Genomic DNA, 14276 nt, shown 5'->3' with positions numbered 1-14276 from the left:
CTGGATCTCTTGTGAATCTCCTAGTTATGAGTTATGCATATATTGTATTAGATCTGAAATGTCATTGCTATGTTACATCCAGTTTATTTATTTATTTTTCTGTGTTTTAGAACCTTACGCTTGTTTTGCTTAGATAAGAGAGAAATATAAAAGGTGTTTCTCTTCTCCAGGTCTCATAAGGACTAATTTTCTGTTCCTTGCCAAGCCCAAATTTGTTTATGGTTGGTAGTACATATTACTTTCTGGTTTAGGCTACACAGAACTGTTGTGAAAACTATTCTGTGATCTCCCCAATTAAGAATTTTAAACTCATATCTTTTTCTAATGTGTACCTCATGATTCTGATTCAGAGTTTTGGGGGTTCATTAAGCATTCTTTCTCCCTTTTTCTTTGGTTTATACTATGAGTGGTATAAATAGCAAGATATATCTTAGAGTGACTTGTTTTTATAACCTATATTATGAAAGAGAAAATAAACCTTGAAAATAATAGTTATCTTTCAGGAAGTATCAGAAAAGATTAAATTTTAAATTTTTGTATATTTTAACAATTTAAACTCTTGACATTGATGGATATATGTTGTGTCCAAAGAAACTGTCAAATATATTTAAAAATAGTGTGCCTTTTTCTAAGACCTATGCAAGACAGTATTTAAATTTTCTTTTTTTTCCCGCGCGCGTGTGTGTGTGCGCGTGTGTGTGTGCGTGTGTGTGCGTGTGTGTGTGTGTGTGTGTGTGTGGTGTTGGAAATTAAATCCAGGGCTTTCACTCAAGCTAGGCAAATGCTGTGGCACCGAGCTACATAACCCCAGCCTTTAAGACAGTAGTTTAGTGAACATTCGCTGTGTGTGCAGCGAATATTTAAATTTGTTTTTTGAACATTGTGTAGAGCCTATAGCATTCTAGTGGAATTTATAGAATTATTTTTGTGTTTTTAGTTATGAGATCATGGTAAACATTACCAACCTTCCTTAAGGAAGATAGCTGGATTTTGTTGGTTTGTTTGTTTTTGTGATATTGGGGAATTGAATAACCAGGGCCTTGCACATGCTAGTCAAGTCCTCTACCTCCTAGATCCATAGCCCATGAAAAAATTCTTGTCACCAGTTTAACTTAAAGCAGAGCTGAGAATACTCTTTTCTTTAACATTGAGATTCTTAGAAAAAATTGAGACCATGTCAAGAAGAACTTTAATCACATGCATATTTTGATCTATCTTTACTCCAGATACTATTAAATATATATATTATATATATATATATTTATATTTAAATATATATATATAATATATATTTATATTTATTTATTTATTTATTTATTAGTTGTCGATGGACCTTTATTTTTAATTTATTTATTTATATATGTGGTACCCAGTGCCTCACACATGCTAGGCAGGCGCTCCACCACAGAGCTACAATCCCATCCCTACTGTTGAATATTTTTATATGTAAGCATTTATGAAGTGCTAAATAAATTCGTTGGTTTTTTTTTTTTTTTTTTTAAAGAACATTAAGAGCTGGGGTTGTGGCTCAGCGGTAGAGTGCTTGCCTAGCACATGCAAGGCCCTGGGTTCGATCCTCAGCACCACATAAAAATAAATAAATAAAAATAAAAAATAAGTAGGGGATAGGAATGGCAGCAGAACACAACAGTCACTAATATGTCATTATGTAAAAATGTGAGTGTATAACTGATGTGATTCTGCAATTTGTAATTGGGGTAAAAATGGGAGTTCATAACCCAATCGAGTCAAATGTATGAAAGATGATATATCATGAGCTCTGTAATGTTTTGAACAATCAATAAAAAAAAAAGACTTAAAAAAATAAAATAAAAAATAAAAAATAAACAACAGGCTAGGGATGTAGCTCAGTGGTTAAGTACCCCTAGACTAAATCCCTGGTTCCCCCCCCCCCAAAAAAAAGGTAAAAACTTAAATTTTAAATACACACCTATTATAATATAGCTAAAGCAGTATGAAATGTTCTAAGTAGATAACAAGTAGATAGACCTTCATTGTCTATCAAGGGTGTATATATACTTCCTCACTTTTCCCCTGTGGTAATATAATTACATGTAGATGTTTAAGAATACATAATTAAAAAAAAAAAAAGAGGTCAAGTGTGGGACTACACATCTGTAATAATCCCAACTACTCAGGAAGCTGGATAGGAGGCTAGCTTCTGCAACTTAGGGAGATCCTATCTCAAAAAAAAAAAAAAATGAGGATATTAGTGGTAAAGTGCGTTTGAGTTCAATTCTCTGTAGGAAAAAAAAAGGCAGGATCATACTATACAAAATATCTCCTTCATTAATACCAAAAATACCATAGACATATACCCTATACCAGAGGTTTATGGTATGACTGTGAACTTCTAAATCTTATTTACTTGAAACAATGAGCATCCTGTTAAGTTTTATTTGGAGTTAGGTAGAAGATAAATTAATAAGTGCATTGTGAAGATGGAAGCACTAAAATTTGGGTGGTTATGCCTTAGTCTTGACATTAGTGGCAGAATTGAAATTATCAACCTTGTCTTTGACAATTAGCCATATCTATAGGGGCTATGTCCTTTCTTTGCCCTAGAAAAATGATGTTTTGAAATGTAATTACAATTTGTACTTTTATGCCTTTTCTTCCCCTGTACTACCTGATTGACGGTCACGAAGGAATTGGCAAGTTGTCAACTGCTGATGGTAAAGCTTTTGCAGATCCTGAGGTACTCCGGAGATTGACATCCTCGGTTAGTTGTGCTTTGGATGAAGCTGCTGCTGCACTGACACGGATGAGAGCAGAAAACAGCCACAATGCAGGACAAGTGGACACGTATGTGTTTAATGCTGTTTATTAGACATCCTTGAGTGGATTTTACCAATTTTGGTTAAATATATCTTTTGGAAGAGTTTATAAACATTAGCCAAATGGATATTAGAATGGATATTACATTTTAAGTGAGTATATAAATGTATGTATATTATGTAGATATAAAATTGATCTTTTTATTCTTGCATCCAACTCCTATTTATTGAGCATTCATGTGGAATATATACTAGAATATATAAGAAATCCAAATTCAACTTAGTGAGGCCCTGTCTCAAAAAAAATAAAAATAAAAAAAGTCTGGGGTTGTGGCTCAGTGGTTAAATGCTCCTGGGTTCAATCCCTGGTACCAAGGAAAAAAAAGAAAAAAGAAATTTAAACCAAAAACCAGGTTTCTACTTCTAAGTTACTTATTCTAGAGGTTATAGTAGTGAACTCTAAACTGGCTGCTAGAGAAGTAATAAATGAAATGGGTTACTAATGTAGTAGTCTAGTTGCTTACTACTCAGATATTGCATCAGTATCACATCAGAGCTTATTAAAAATACAGTATCTTGTTGCTGGGGCTGTAGCTCAGTGGCAGAGCACTTGCCTAGCATGTGTGAGGCACTGGGTTTGATCCTCAGCACCTCATTAAAAAAAAAATACTAAACAAATAAAAGCATGCTGTTCATCTACAACTATAAAAAAAATATAATATCTTGGGGCTGGAGTTATAGGTCAGTGATAGAGCACTTGCCTAGCATGTGTGAGGCATTGTGTTTAATTCTCAGCAACGCATATAAATAAATAAAATAAAGGCACATTGACAACTTAAAAAAAAAATATATATATGTATGTGTATAGAAACACAGACTCTTGGACCCTACCCCAGATTACTAAATCAGAATCTGCATTTTTTTTCCTTTTTGTGGTACTAGGGACTGAATTTACCAGGGGTACTCTACCTGGGCACTATGGAGCTGAACCCCTCCTTTCTTCTTATTTTTTATCTTGAGACAGGGTTCTACTAAGTTGCTAAGGATGGCCTCGAACTCGTGATCCTCTTACCTCAGCTTCCCGAGTGAGGGGATTACAGGAATTTACCACCATACCTCCAGAATCTACAGTTTTTTTCCCCCAGTCATTCTCTAGTAGTTCTCCCTTCCTCCCTTCTCCTATAGAATCTATATTTTAATAAGAAATGTGGGTGATTTTATGCACAATAAAATTTAGGATTCACTGATGTGGTTAGTCATTTTATAGTAAAATTATTTTCTTAGATTTTCACCTTCACTGTTACCAAATAAGATTGTAAATGGAAATTATTTGAAGCATCTAATACTTCAAAAGATTTTATTTAAAATCTATTGTAATATATTAGAAAATTTTGAATGATAAACATTATTGTTATTTTCAAATTCACTTTTTGGCTTCGTTGATGTGAATAATTAAAGTTGCAGACAGGATGCTCAGCAAATAAGATGTTCCTGCAGTATAATTTTTCTCTTTCTGTAGTAACATTTTTGTATGTGTGACTCTATGCTTGATGTAATTTATCATAGGATCCTGAGTCTTCTTGTGTTAGGTAATTGTTGAATGGTTTTGTTTTCAGTCGCAGTCTAGCAGAAGCTTGTTCAGATGGAGATGTGAATGCTGTTCGAAAATTGCTAGATGAAGGCAGAAGTGTAAATGAACATACAGAAGAAGGAGAAAGCCTGCTGTGTTTGGCTTGTTCAGCAGGGTATTATGAATTAGCACAAGTAAGCAGAAATAATCTTTAGTAATTAAAATTGTAGAAAGGTTTTGATGTTTTATTTATTTTTATTACTTATAATTCAAGGCCAGGTTCTCTCCTTCCCTTTTCCCTTCTTGGCAATAGGCAAAATATAAATTTTCACAATTCATTTTATTGCCTGTACATGCAGTGAGCATGGTTCATTTTTCTACCACTTTCTCAAAACTAGTTCTAATGAATAAGAAACTGATAGAAATAATAATTATATTTTAAACTTTCCTTTAGAAACAATATGCAGATAAAATAGGAAGAAGTGCTTTATTTCCATTGCATTCAGATTATCCCAATTCTTTTAGTGTTTTTCCTTCAGTGTTAGAGTAATATTGGGAAAGTCATATTTTTATCAGCTAATTTGTATCTAGTGAGTGTAGTTTTACTGCTGTCTTGTTAGATAACCTGAAACATGACACAACATTTTTTTGGGTGGGGCAGGTAATGTTTTGGGGATTAGAATCCAGGGGCCCTTAACCACTGAGCCATAATCCCAGCACTGCTCCTTCTTTTGTGGTGCCAGGGATTGAACTCAGGGCCTTGTGCATGTAAGGCAAGCATTCTACCAACTGAGCTATATCCCCATCCCCCCAGCCTTTTTTTTTTTTAATATTTATTTTTTACTTGTAGTTAGACACAATACCTATATTTTATTTATTTATTTTTATGTGGTGTTGAGGATCGAACCTAGGGCCTCACACGTGCTAGGTGAGCACTCTACCACTGAACCACAATCCCCCACCCCCACCCCTTTTTATTTATTTAGAGACAGGTCTTGCTGAGTTACTTAGGGCCTCTTAGCTAAGTTGCTGAGACTGGCTTTGAAAAACTCATGATCCTCTGGCCTCAGCCTCCCGAGCCTCTGAGATTAGAGTTGCACCTGGCTTTATAACACAACTTCTTTGATCATAACAGTCACATTTTATAATAGGATGGCTAATGGGATCTTACTTTATTTAAAGATTAATATATTATAGTATTATAAGATACAGCATCTGACCTGGCATTATGAAAAGTAAAAATTTGTATGTTTTCCTCAAAAGTGATTACTTTTGATTTTTCCTCATCCCTCTAAATATCTTCCCGGATTCAATGTTCTCTAGAAATACTATTAATAGTAAGAATTGATAATTTTTTTCTGTGTATGTTCTTTTGTTTTAAAGGTATTGCTAGCTATGCATGCTAATGTTGAAGATCGAGGGAATAAAGGAGACATAACTCCCTTGATGGCAGCTTCCAGTGGAGGTTATTTAGATATTGTGAAATTATTACTCCTTCATGATGCAGATGTCAACTCCCAGTCTGCAACAGGTATGCAGAGAATGATAATGTTCATTGATATATAAATTGATAACAAGTAATTATAACCTGAGAGATACAAGTTTGATTCCTGGGGAAACCCAATATAAACTGTATAGAAAAAATATCTTAGCTTTTCTGTAGAATCTCTGAAGAAAATATAAATTAATTTGATATCTTCTAAAGTCTTTAAAACAAATATAATTTATTTGGTCAATATTAATGGTTTTTCTGCTGCAGTTTCTTTTTTTTGTTACAATGATATGTAATGCCATAAGGAGGCAAAATTATGAAGTGTATCTCTTGTAATTCCTTATCTCATTTAAATACAACTTCCTTGATTTTAGGTTATAGATTAACATGAGAATGTTTACCTGGTAGGGTTTTTCATGTGAATTGTGCTGAATACATTTTCTGGTAAGATATTCTTGTGTATCATAAAAGCTACCCTAGTAAGGACTACTCTTAGTTATTGATGTGTCACAGACTCATAGCTATGACCAGCCTTTGTCGTATGTCTTGAGCTGTAGATGTAGATTTGGTAATGAGTTTCCTTGAGTCATAGTCTTTTTTTTTCTTCTAAAGAGAGAGTGAGAGAGGAGAGAGGAGAGAGAGAATTTTTAATATTTATTATTTAGTTATTGGCGGACACAACATCTTTGTTTGTATGTGGTGCTGAGGATCGAACCCGGGCCGCACGCATGCCAGGCGAGCACGCTACCGCTTGAGCCACATCCCAGCCCGAGTCATAGTCTTTTAAAAAAGTGTATCCTGGGGCTTGGTTGTGGCTCAGTGGTAGAGTACTTGCCTAGCATGTGCAAGGGCACTGGGTTCGATCCTCAGCACCACATAAAAATAAATAAATAAAATAAAGGTATTGTATCTAACTATAACTAAAAAATAAAAAGTGGGTTTTTTTGGGAGAAGTTATGCAGATGGGGATATATACCTTGCTAAGTCATGTAGTAAATGTAGGTTAAAGATAATTATTAGGAGGAAAATACACCTAAAACAATGAATTGTCTTATGAATAAATCTGTAAAGATAAAGAATTAAAGAACATTAAGAAATAAATATGCATAGAAAGAAGGTGTCGAGTTTTTCTAAGTTATATAATGAAAGAAAAATAGTAATTGTGAGTAATACATTAGAATATTTTATGAGACTGATGGGTTACTTGTTGTGCTGGGGAAACTTGCAGTAGAATATTTTTGATAAAGAAGTGTTGAAAGCAACTTTTTAAGATGACATTTAAAGTATTTGAAAAGTTGAGGAAATATTTGAATGTATTTTTGTTCTTCTGCAATTCTTTTAAACACAAAGAAAGTTTTAAAAATTCAGTTTTAGGAGACATATGTTTGTTATTGAAGAGTAATACAGACTTATTTAAAGCTTGCCAAATATTTTTTAGTATTTTATTTAATTTGATGAAAATATATTTGTTCATTCTTATTTGCTATTCTGCAGTGGGCTGGTTGAAGATAATATATCTATTATAATTTATTTTCACTTAGTTTACCAAATAATCAAAGAGACAATACTCAGAAGTAAATGTACAACAACATAATTTTACAGTAACAGTTTTTCAATAGAATATTAAGTGCTTCAGTGCTATGACAATAATGTAAATGACTAAAAAAAACATTATTGCTATTGATACTGCTGCTCCTACTATTACCACCATCATTACTACTACCTGATGTTTCCCTATATTCTTTCCATTTTTATATGGAATGAGAATGTTAGTCTTAGGAAAGTGGACTGTTTTGCCTGCCATTTAGTTCAGCTGATTAGCTTGACAAATACTGTGGTTGAACCCTTGAAAATGACTCCTTGTATTAATTTAATTTGGAAAATCTCACATTTACATAAAATACATTTTAGACAGTATTGGTAAACTACTAAATTTACTTAATTTTTTTATCTGATTATAAAAGTAACATATACTCATTATAGAAACATTGAAGCTAGATATGGCGGCACAGGCCTGTAACCCCAGCTACTTAGGAGGCTAAGGCAGGAGGATTACGAGTTCAAGGCCAGCCTGGGCAATTTAGCAAAACCCTGCCCCCAAATAAAATAGAAAGAGCTGGGATATAGGTCAGTGGTAGAGCACTTTCAAGTGTGTGTGAGATCCTGGGTTCAATTCCCAGTAACTGTCAAAAAAATTTGAGAAATGCGGGAAAGTAAAAAAGATCAAGGAGTATTGTCACAATCTTTGTGACACAGAAATACCACTGTTGCCATGTTCCATTCAATATTTTTAATGTAAAAAGATGCATAGTTGAAATCATAACCTATGTGCAATTTGTTTGACTTTGTTTTTTTTTTTTTTTTAAAGTTCTTTATAAACATTTGCAAAGTTTGTGTAATATTCTATTGTGTTGCTAGAACATCATTTTTGTTTTTTGCAGTAGGGGCATTCATTGATTGCTGAACCACAGCAAAAGATTTAAAAATAAGATGATAAAATAAAGATTTTGATTCTGGTTATCAGTGTCATGCTAGGTACATACTCCTTTGAGAAATATGCAACAAAATAGTATATTGAAACACAGATACAATAGTTCACAGATTAAAAAAGAGATCTAAAGTAGATATAGGGCTGGGGGTATGACTCAGCGGTAGAGCGCTCGCCTAGTGCATGCGAGTCCCTGCGTTTGATCATCAGCACCACATATAAAATACATAAAATAAAGGTATTGTGTCCAACTACAACTAAAAAAATATATGTAAATTTTTTTTATAAAATAAAGTAGGTATAGATGAGGGGGGAATGGGGTTGTGGCTCAGTGGTAAAGAGCTTGCTTAGCACATGTCAAGCACTGGATTTGATCTTCAGCACCACATAAAAAACAAATAAATAAAATAAAGGTATCGTGTCCATTTATAACTAAAAATATTTTTTTTAAAAAACTCAAATATTGTAGGTACATATGTAATTCCTGATCTCTGGCCTTGCCTGTCTTCTTTCATGGTTTCTGAGGAACCGGGAGGGGATAGGGATTCTGAAGTTATTTGAAACAGTTGGAAAAGCACTGGATTGTTCCTGTAAAGGAGTTGCTGCATTTGAGAGAAAAAGACTTTCTTGAGGTCAAGTTTACTTTTTTTTTTTAAAGCTCAAAAGGGGTATAGAAGGAAGGGATGTCATGAAGCAGACAGTAAGCATACACTTTAAAAAAATTTTTTTTAAATTTTTATACTGGGGATTAAACCCAGGAGTGCTTAACCACTGAGCTACATCCCCAGCCCTGTTTTTCTGTTTTATTTAGAGACAAAGTCTCTAAATAGTTGCTTAGGGCCTCACTAAGTTGCTGAGGCTGGCTTTTTAACCATGATCTTCCTGCCTCAGCATCCTGAGCCATTGAGATTATAGGTGTGTGGTACTGTGTCTGGCAAGCATACACTTGTTTGTGGTGCTAGGGATTGAAACCAGGGCCTTGTGCATGAGAGGTAAGCACTCTACCAACTGAGCTATATCCCCAGCCCAAGCATACACTTCTTGATAGGCTCCTCTCTACACCTCCAGATGCTCAATGGAATACTCTCCTCGACCATGTACCCCTTCCCATTTCCATTGATGGCTTTTACTCATACTTCATTGGAAAAATAGAAGATTTCAGAAGGAAATTACTTCATCTTCTCACCAGTAAATTTATAATCAGGCTCAGTTTTTAATTCATTCATTCATTTTGTCCAACAAACTGTGCCTACTGCCTGCATGTTAGAACCACTTAGGGAAATTGTTAAAAATATAGGTTCGTGTTCCTTCCAGACTCCAAAGCAGACCTCTAGGGAGAGGTCAGGTTTTTTTTTTTTTTTTTTTTTTTTTTTGAGACTTAAGAAAACTTTTATTTTCATTAGTTGATAACTAATTGTTCATTTGAATGGTAATGCTCACATTGTGCCCTCATGTAAGACAGATACACTGCCAGCAAGGAGGAACTATAATAACATCATTTTTTTTTTTAATCTGTTAAGCTTTCTTGCAAAAACAAAACAAAACAAAACAAAAAAACCCTCCCCCACAAAAAACAAAGGCAAATCAGGACAGTTTTAAATTTAAAAATCAGAAATGCTGTTTCTGCTTGTTATACCAACACACCTTTTCTGTTCAGAACTACCAAGATGTAAGTGCTATCTCCTTTTCAAAGACAGGAAACTAAGACCCTAGGGGTTATCTAAAATGATCAAACCACACAGTGAAAGGTGCAGCCAGCATTAGAATCCAGATCTTACTGAAAGCGCATGGTTTAAAAATATTATTGTTTAAATTGATATTGATATATATATTCAATACCTGTTTATTAGAGACTATTTGGGAAAGTAGGAGGAAGGAAGAAAACAAACCCATGATCCTGACGCCAGATTAACACTTTAGGACACTCATTTAAGTCTTTTTGCTGTGTGTTTTTAAAAGCATAAACACATGACATAACTACATTGGATGCATCAATATTTTTAAAATCAACACATCCTTGACTTTAAAATGGAAGCATATATCTTATACAAAATTTGGAAAACACTGAAATGTATAAAGAAAATTAGTCATGAAGCATTCCATTAGCCAAAAATAACTATAGTTAATATTTTCATATATTCCCTTAGTCTTTTTCTATGAACTTTCTTTTTACATAGTTAAGCTTATAGCATATAAGATTCTTAAGTATAGTTAACAAAGGTTTGAATAACAAAGAGAGACTTGGTGACAGTATTTGCCACTCAAATTATCCATACATTTTAAAAAGGCAGAAAATAATCACTCAATGTTCCCTGTCCATTCACAAGGCTATGAAAATATGTATAAGTCTAAATCCTGTGCTGCTAACTTTCTAGGAAGGTAAACTCTAACATGGATTACTGTTTTTTTTTTTTTTGCATTTAAGTGGGTATATATCATTTACTGAAGAATGTTCCACACAAAACTTTCAACCACATCCTTCAGGAGAGGAAAGATAACATTTGTAGCCTGATTAAGTGTTTCATATCTCATAATGAACCGTAAATAATGTGCCTTAAACATTTTGCATACTCAAATTTATAATAAAAGAGGCTTAGTAGGAAAATAAGATATGACTGATATTGGCTCAAGGAAGTTCTAGGTGGTATAACACACTTGATCTTACTAAGTTCCAAAGAATTTATTATCAAAACTAAAACCAAAACTTCAGTTGTATGTAATGTAGTAGACCTTTACAAGAGCTGTCAGGGGAAGTAGCCATGTAAGCTACACACAGTACTGAAGGCAAAGAGAACTCCAGGTGGAATGTTGATTGACTTCCAGCAGCTTCCTCTCAAACGGTCATGACTCACTGAATGAAATCATCATATGAGAAATTCACCATGCCTTGCTGACCAGTGTCCCATCTTCGAAAGCTATCTGTGAGTGCTCTCAGCTTGACACAGCAGGCAATATAGTCATCGAAGGTGATCTTTCCACTGGTGCTGTATCGTTTTGCAATTGAATTCACAGTTTGGGGATTCAACCTAAATCCCATGGTTGTCAGCGCCTTCTGCAATTCTTGAGGATCCACAGTTCCACTCCGATCACTGTCAAAACTGATGAAGTGTTGTCTCCAGCCATTCAGTACAGACCAGAGTTCTTTAAACTCATTGAACCCCATTGTGCCAGACCTGTCTCTATCCAGCATTGAAACCATAAGCCGACAGGTCTCCAGGTTAAAAGGTTTATATCCTCCAGCAATGCCCGATTGTGTCAGACATCTCTGCAATTCATCAGCATCTATTTGTCCATCCTGTCCAGCAACGGAAGCGAAGTAACCATACAGTGGATCCTGAGTTTGTCCTGGAAACATAGGCCCTCAAGGAGCCCCTCCATACCCACCTGGGTAGTACCCGCCGCCGGCGCCAGGGTGCCCCGGGTACGCCATGGTGCAGACTGCGCCGCCGCCCAGTGCCGAGAGGTCAGGTTTTAAAACCATAGCTCTGCACTTCAGCTCTGTTGGGGTATATGTTAACCATTCTAGTCACTTGCTTTTACTTCCAGTTTCTTTGATACTAGATATCCTTTTTTTCCTTTAGGAATCCTACTCATCTTTTCAAGTCCAGTACAAATGTAGCTGTTTCTTCTTTGGAAAAGCATAAACCTAATAAACAAAAAACTCGACAGCTTTATTGAGATAAAATTCACTTGTATAAGGGTATAATAATGATTGTTAGATTTCAAGAGTTGTTGCATCATCAATATAATCTAATATAATTCTAGAATATTTTTTATCATCACAGAAGAGTCCTATGCCCATTTCAATAATTTCAGATTTAGCCACCACTTGTCTATTTTCTAACTACAGATTTATCTTTTCTAAGCATTTTATATTGCCCAGACACTTATAATATATGGTCTTTTGTGCTGACACCCCCCCCCCCCCAGCCCTTGGTGATACTGGGGATTGAACCCAGGAGTGCTCTATTACAGAACTACATCCCCAGACTTTTGAGTCAGGGGCATTTTTTTTTCCTTTATTTTTCTTTGTATCAAGGATTGAACCCAGGGACACTTAATCACCAAGCCACATCCTCAAACCTTTTTTATGTTTTATTTTGAGACACAGTCTTGCCAAGTTGCTGAGTCTGCCTTTGAACTTGTGATCCTCCTGCCTCAGCCTCCCAAGTCACTGGGATTACAGGCATGCACCACTACTCCCAGCCATATTGGACCTTAAAGAGCATCTTTTAATTAGGAGAAAATTAAGATAATTCTGTAATTAGTGACAAAAACAATGACAAAAGAACTTGAGATGTTTTTGAGATGGTAATTGTAGTGTTTTATGTAAGGGAATTAAAGAACTATAACTGATTATAATTATATTTTGTGTCAGTTTCATATTTCTCTTTGTTCTTCATTAGGAAATACTGCACTAACTTATGCCTGTGCTGGAGGATTTGTTGACATTGTGAAAGTGCTACTTAATGAAGGTGCGAATATAGAAGATCATAATGAAAATGGACATACCCCTTTAATGGAAGCGGCCAGTGCAGGTCATGTGGAAGTTGCAAGAGTCCTTCTAGATCATGGTGCAGGCATCAACACTCATTCTAATGAATTCAAAGAAAGTGCTCTTACACTTGCATGCTACAAAGGTACTCTCTATATATGTATGAATAGTTATAATTTTTTTTGACAACTTTGAGTAGCAAGTATTGAGTATTTGAGTTAACTTTGTTTTATCTGTGCTATAAGATTATGTAGTTTATACGAGATTATATAGAAAGCCCATTTTTAGCCTGTATTTTCTGTAGTATAGTTTCCCAGTGTATATTTCTTTTATTTTAATTTAAATTTATTTAATTAGCTATGAAGTCAACCAAATCTCTTAGTACTGACTGAGATGGTTTCCATTACTTAATAACTTTTGTTTAATATTGTTTTTCCCCACCTTTATTTAAAAATAATACACACATAAAAATATTAATACATACTTGGTACAGAAAACCTGAAAAATGTATTAAAGCACAAAGGAATTTTTAAATGACATATAATGTCACCATCTAAAGGTAAAGAAGCTTGTAAACAATATTTTAGCAGTGTACTTCCAGTATGTTTTTAAGTATGTTTATAAAGAAGCACATATATATATATATATATTAAAATAATCATACACTAACACTATTTTATAGGCTGCTTATTTTATTTAACAGTATATCATAAACATTTTCTCATCTCAACAAATGTTCTTGAATATAATTATTGATGATCACATAGAATTATGTGAGTAGCTTAGTTGCATATATTACTAACTCAAATGATTTGAACAAAAGAGAAGTCTAAGAGTATGTTCTCTGCAGCTAATATGGTGGTTTATTTGTCATCATGATAGAATTTTATTTTTCTATCATCCTAGTATATGAATTCTGTCCTCAAAGTTACTTATAAGCCAAGATGGTAGTTAGGGTCCCAACAATTCTAGGAAGACTGAAAAAGGTAAGGGCAAAACAGGGAGTGCCATGCCAATTTAGTAAGCTTCCTTTAAGGAATCTTTCAAGAAGTTTTTGTCTTATAACTCCCACTTTCATCTATTTGGCTACACATTGCTACAAGAGAGGCTGGAAAATGTTGATTTTCAGTATTTAAGCATGTTGTCACCCAGATAAAATCAGAGTTATGTTATTAAGAAAGAATAATACAATGGATATTGGATATGTTACTAGCAGTCTCTGCCAAAGACATCAAATGGATACACCATAATTGCCTATTGTTGGACACTTGAATTGTTCCCAGTTTTTCACTATTATTAAAAACACTGTGATAACATTCTTGTACAGACATTTTTGCCTAATCTCTGATTATTTCCTTAGGATAAATTCCTGGAAGTGGAATTGCTGGGTCAAAGGGTATGGACATTTTTAAGGCTTTTGATACATATTGCCA

The 14276-nt window shown here is 34.3% G+C and overlaps 1 protein-coding gene and 1 pseudogene across 4 annotated transcripts in view; one reads left to right on the top strand and one right to left on the bottom strand.

Moving 5' to 3' along the window:
* Ankhd1 (ankyrin repeat and KH domain containing 1) overlaps positions 1 to 14276 on the top strand; it is a 138295-nt gene that overhangs the window by 43116 nt on the left and 80903 nt on the right. For all 4 annotated transcript variants that reach the window (XM_076856860.1, XM_076856858.1, XM_076856861.1 and 1 more), the window contains exons 3-6: positions 2670 to 2826; positions 4415 to 4562; positions 5752 to 5899; positions 12755 to 12988. In XM_076856860.1, the coding sequence (XP_076712975.1) occupies positions 2670 to 2826; positions 4415 to 4562; positions 5752 to 5899; positions 12755 to 12988 (687 nt within the window). The remainder of the gene's footprint in view (positions 1 to 2669; positions 2827 to 4414; positions 4563 to 5751; positions 5900 to 12754; positions 12989 to 14276) is intronic.
* On the bottom strand, positions 11151 to 11778 carry LOC143399259 (sorcin pseudogene; annotated as a pseudogene).

This window comes from Callospermophilus lateralis, chromosome 5 (genome assembly GCF_048772815.1).
Source record: "Callospermophilus lateralis isolate mCalLat2 chromosome 5, mCalLat2.hap1, whole genome shotgun sequence".
In the NCBI taxonomy this organism is placed as follows: domain Eukaryota; kingdom Metazoa; phylum Chordata; class Mammalia; order Rodentia; family Sciuridae; genus Callospermophilus; species Callospermophilus lateralis.
Note: the sequence above shows the minus strand (reverse complement) of the source record. Positions and strands in the feature narration are given on the sequence as shown.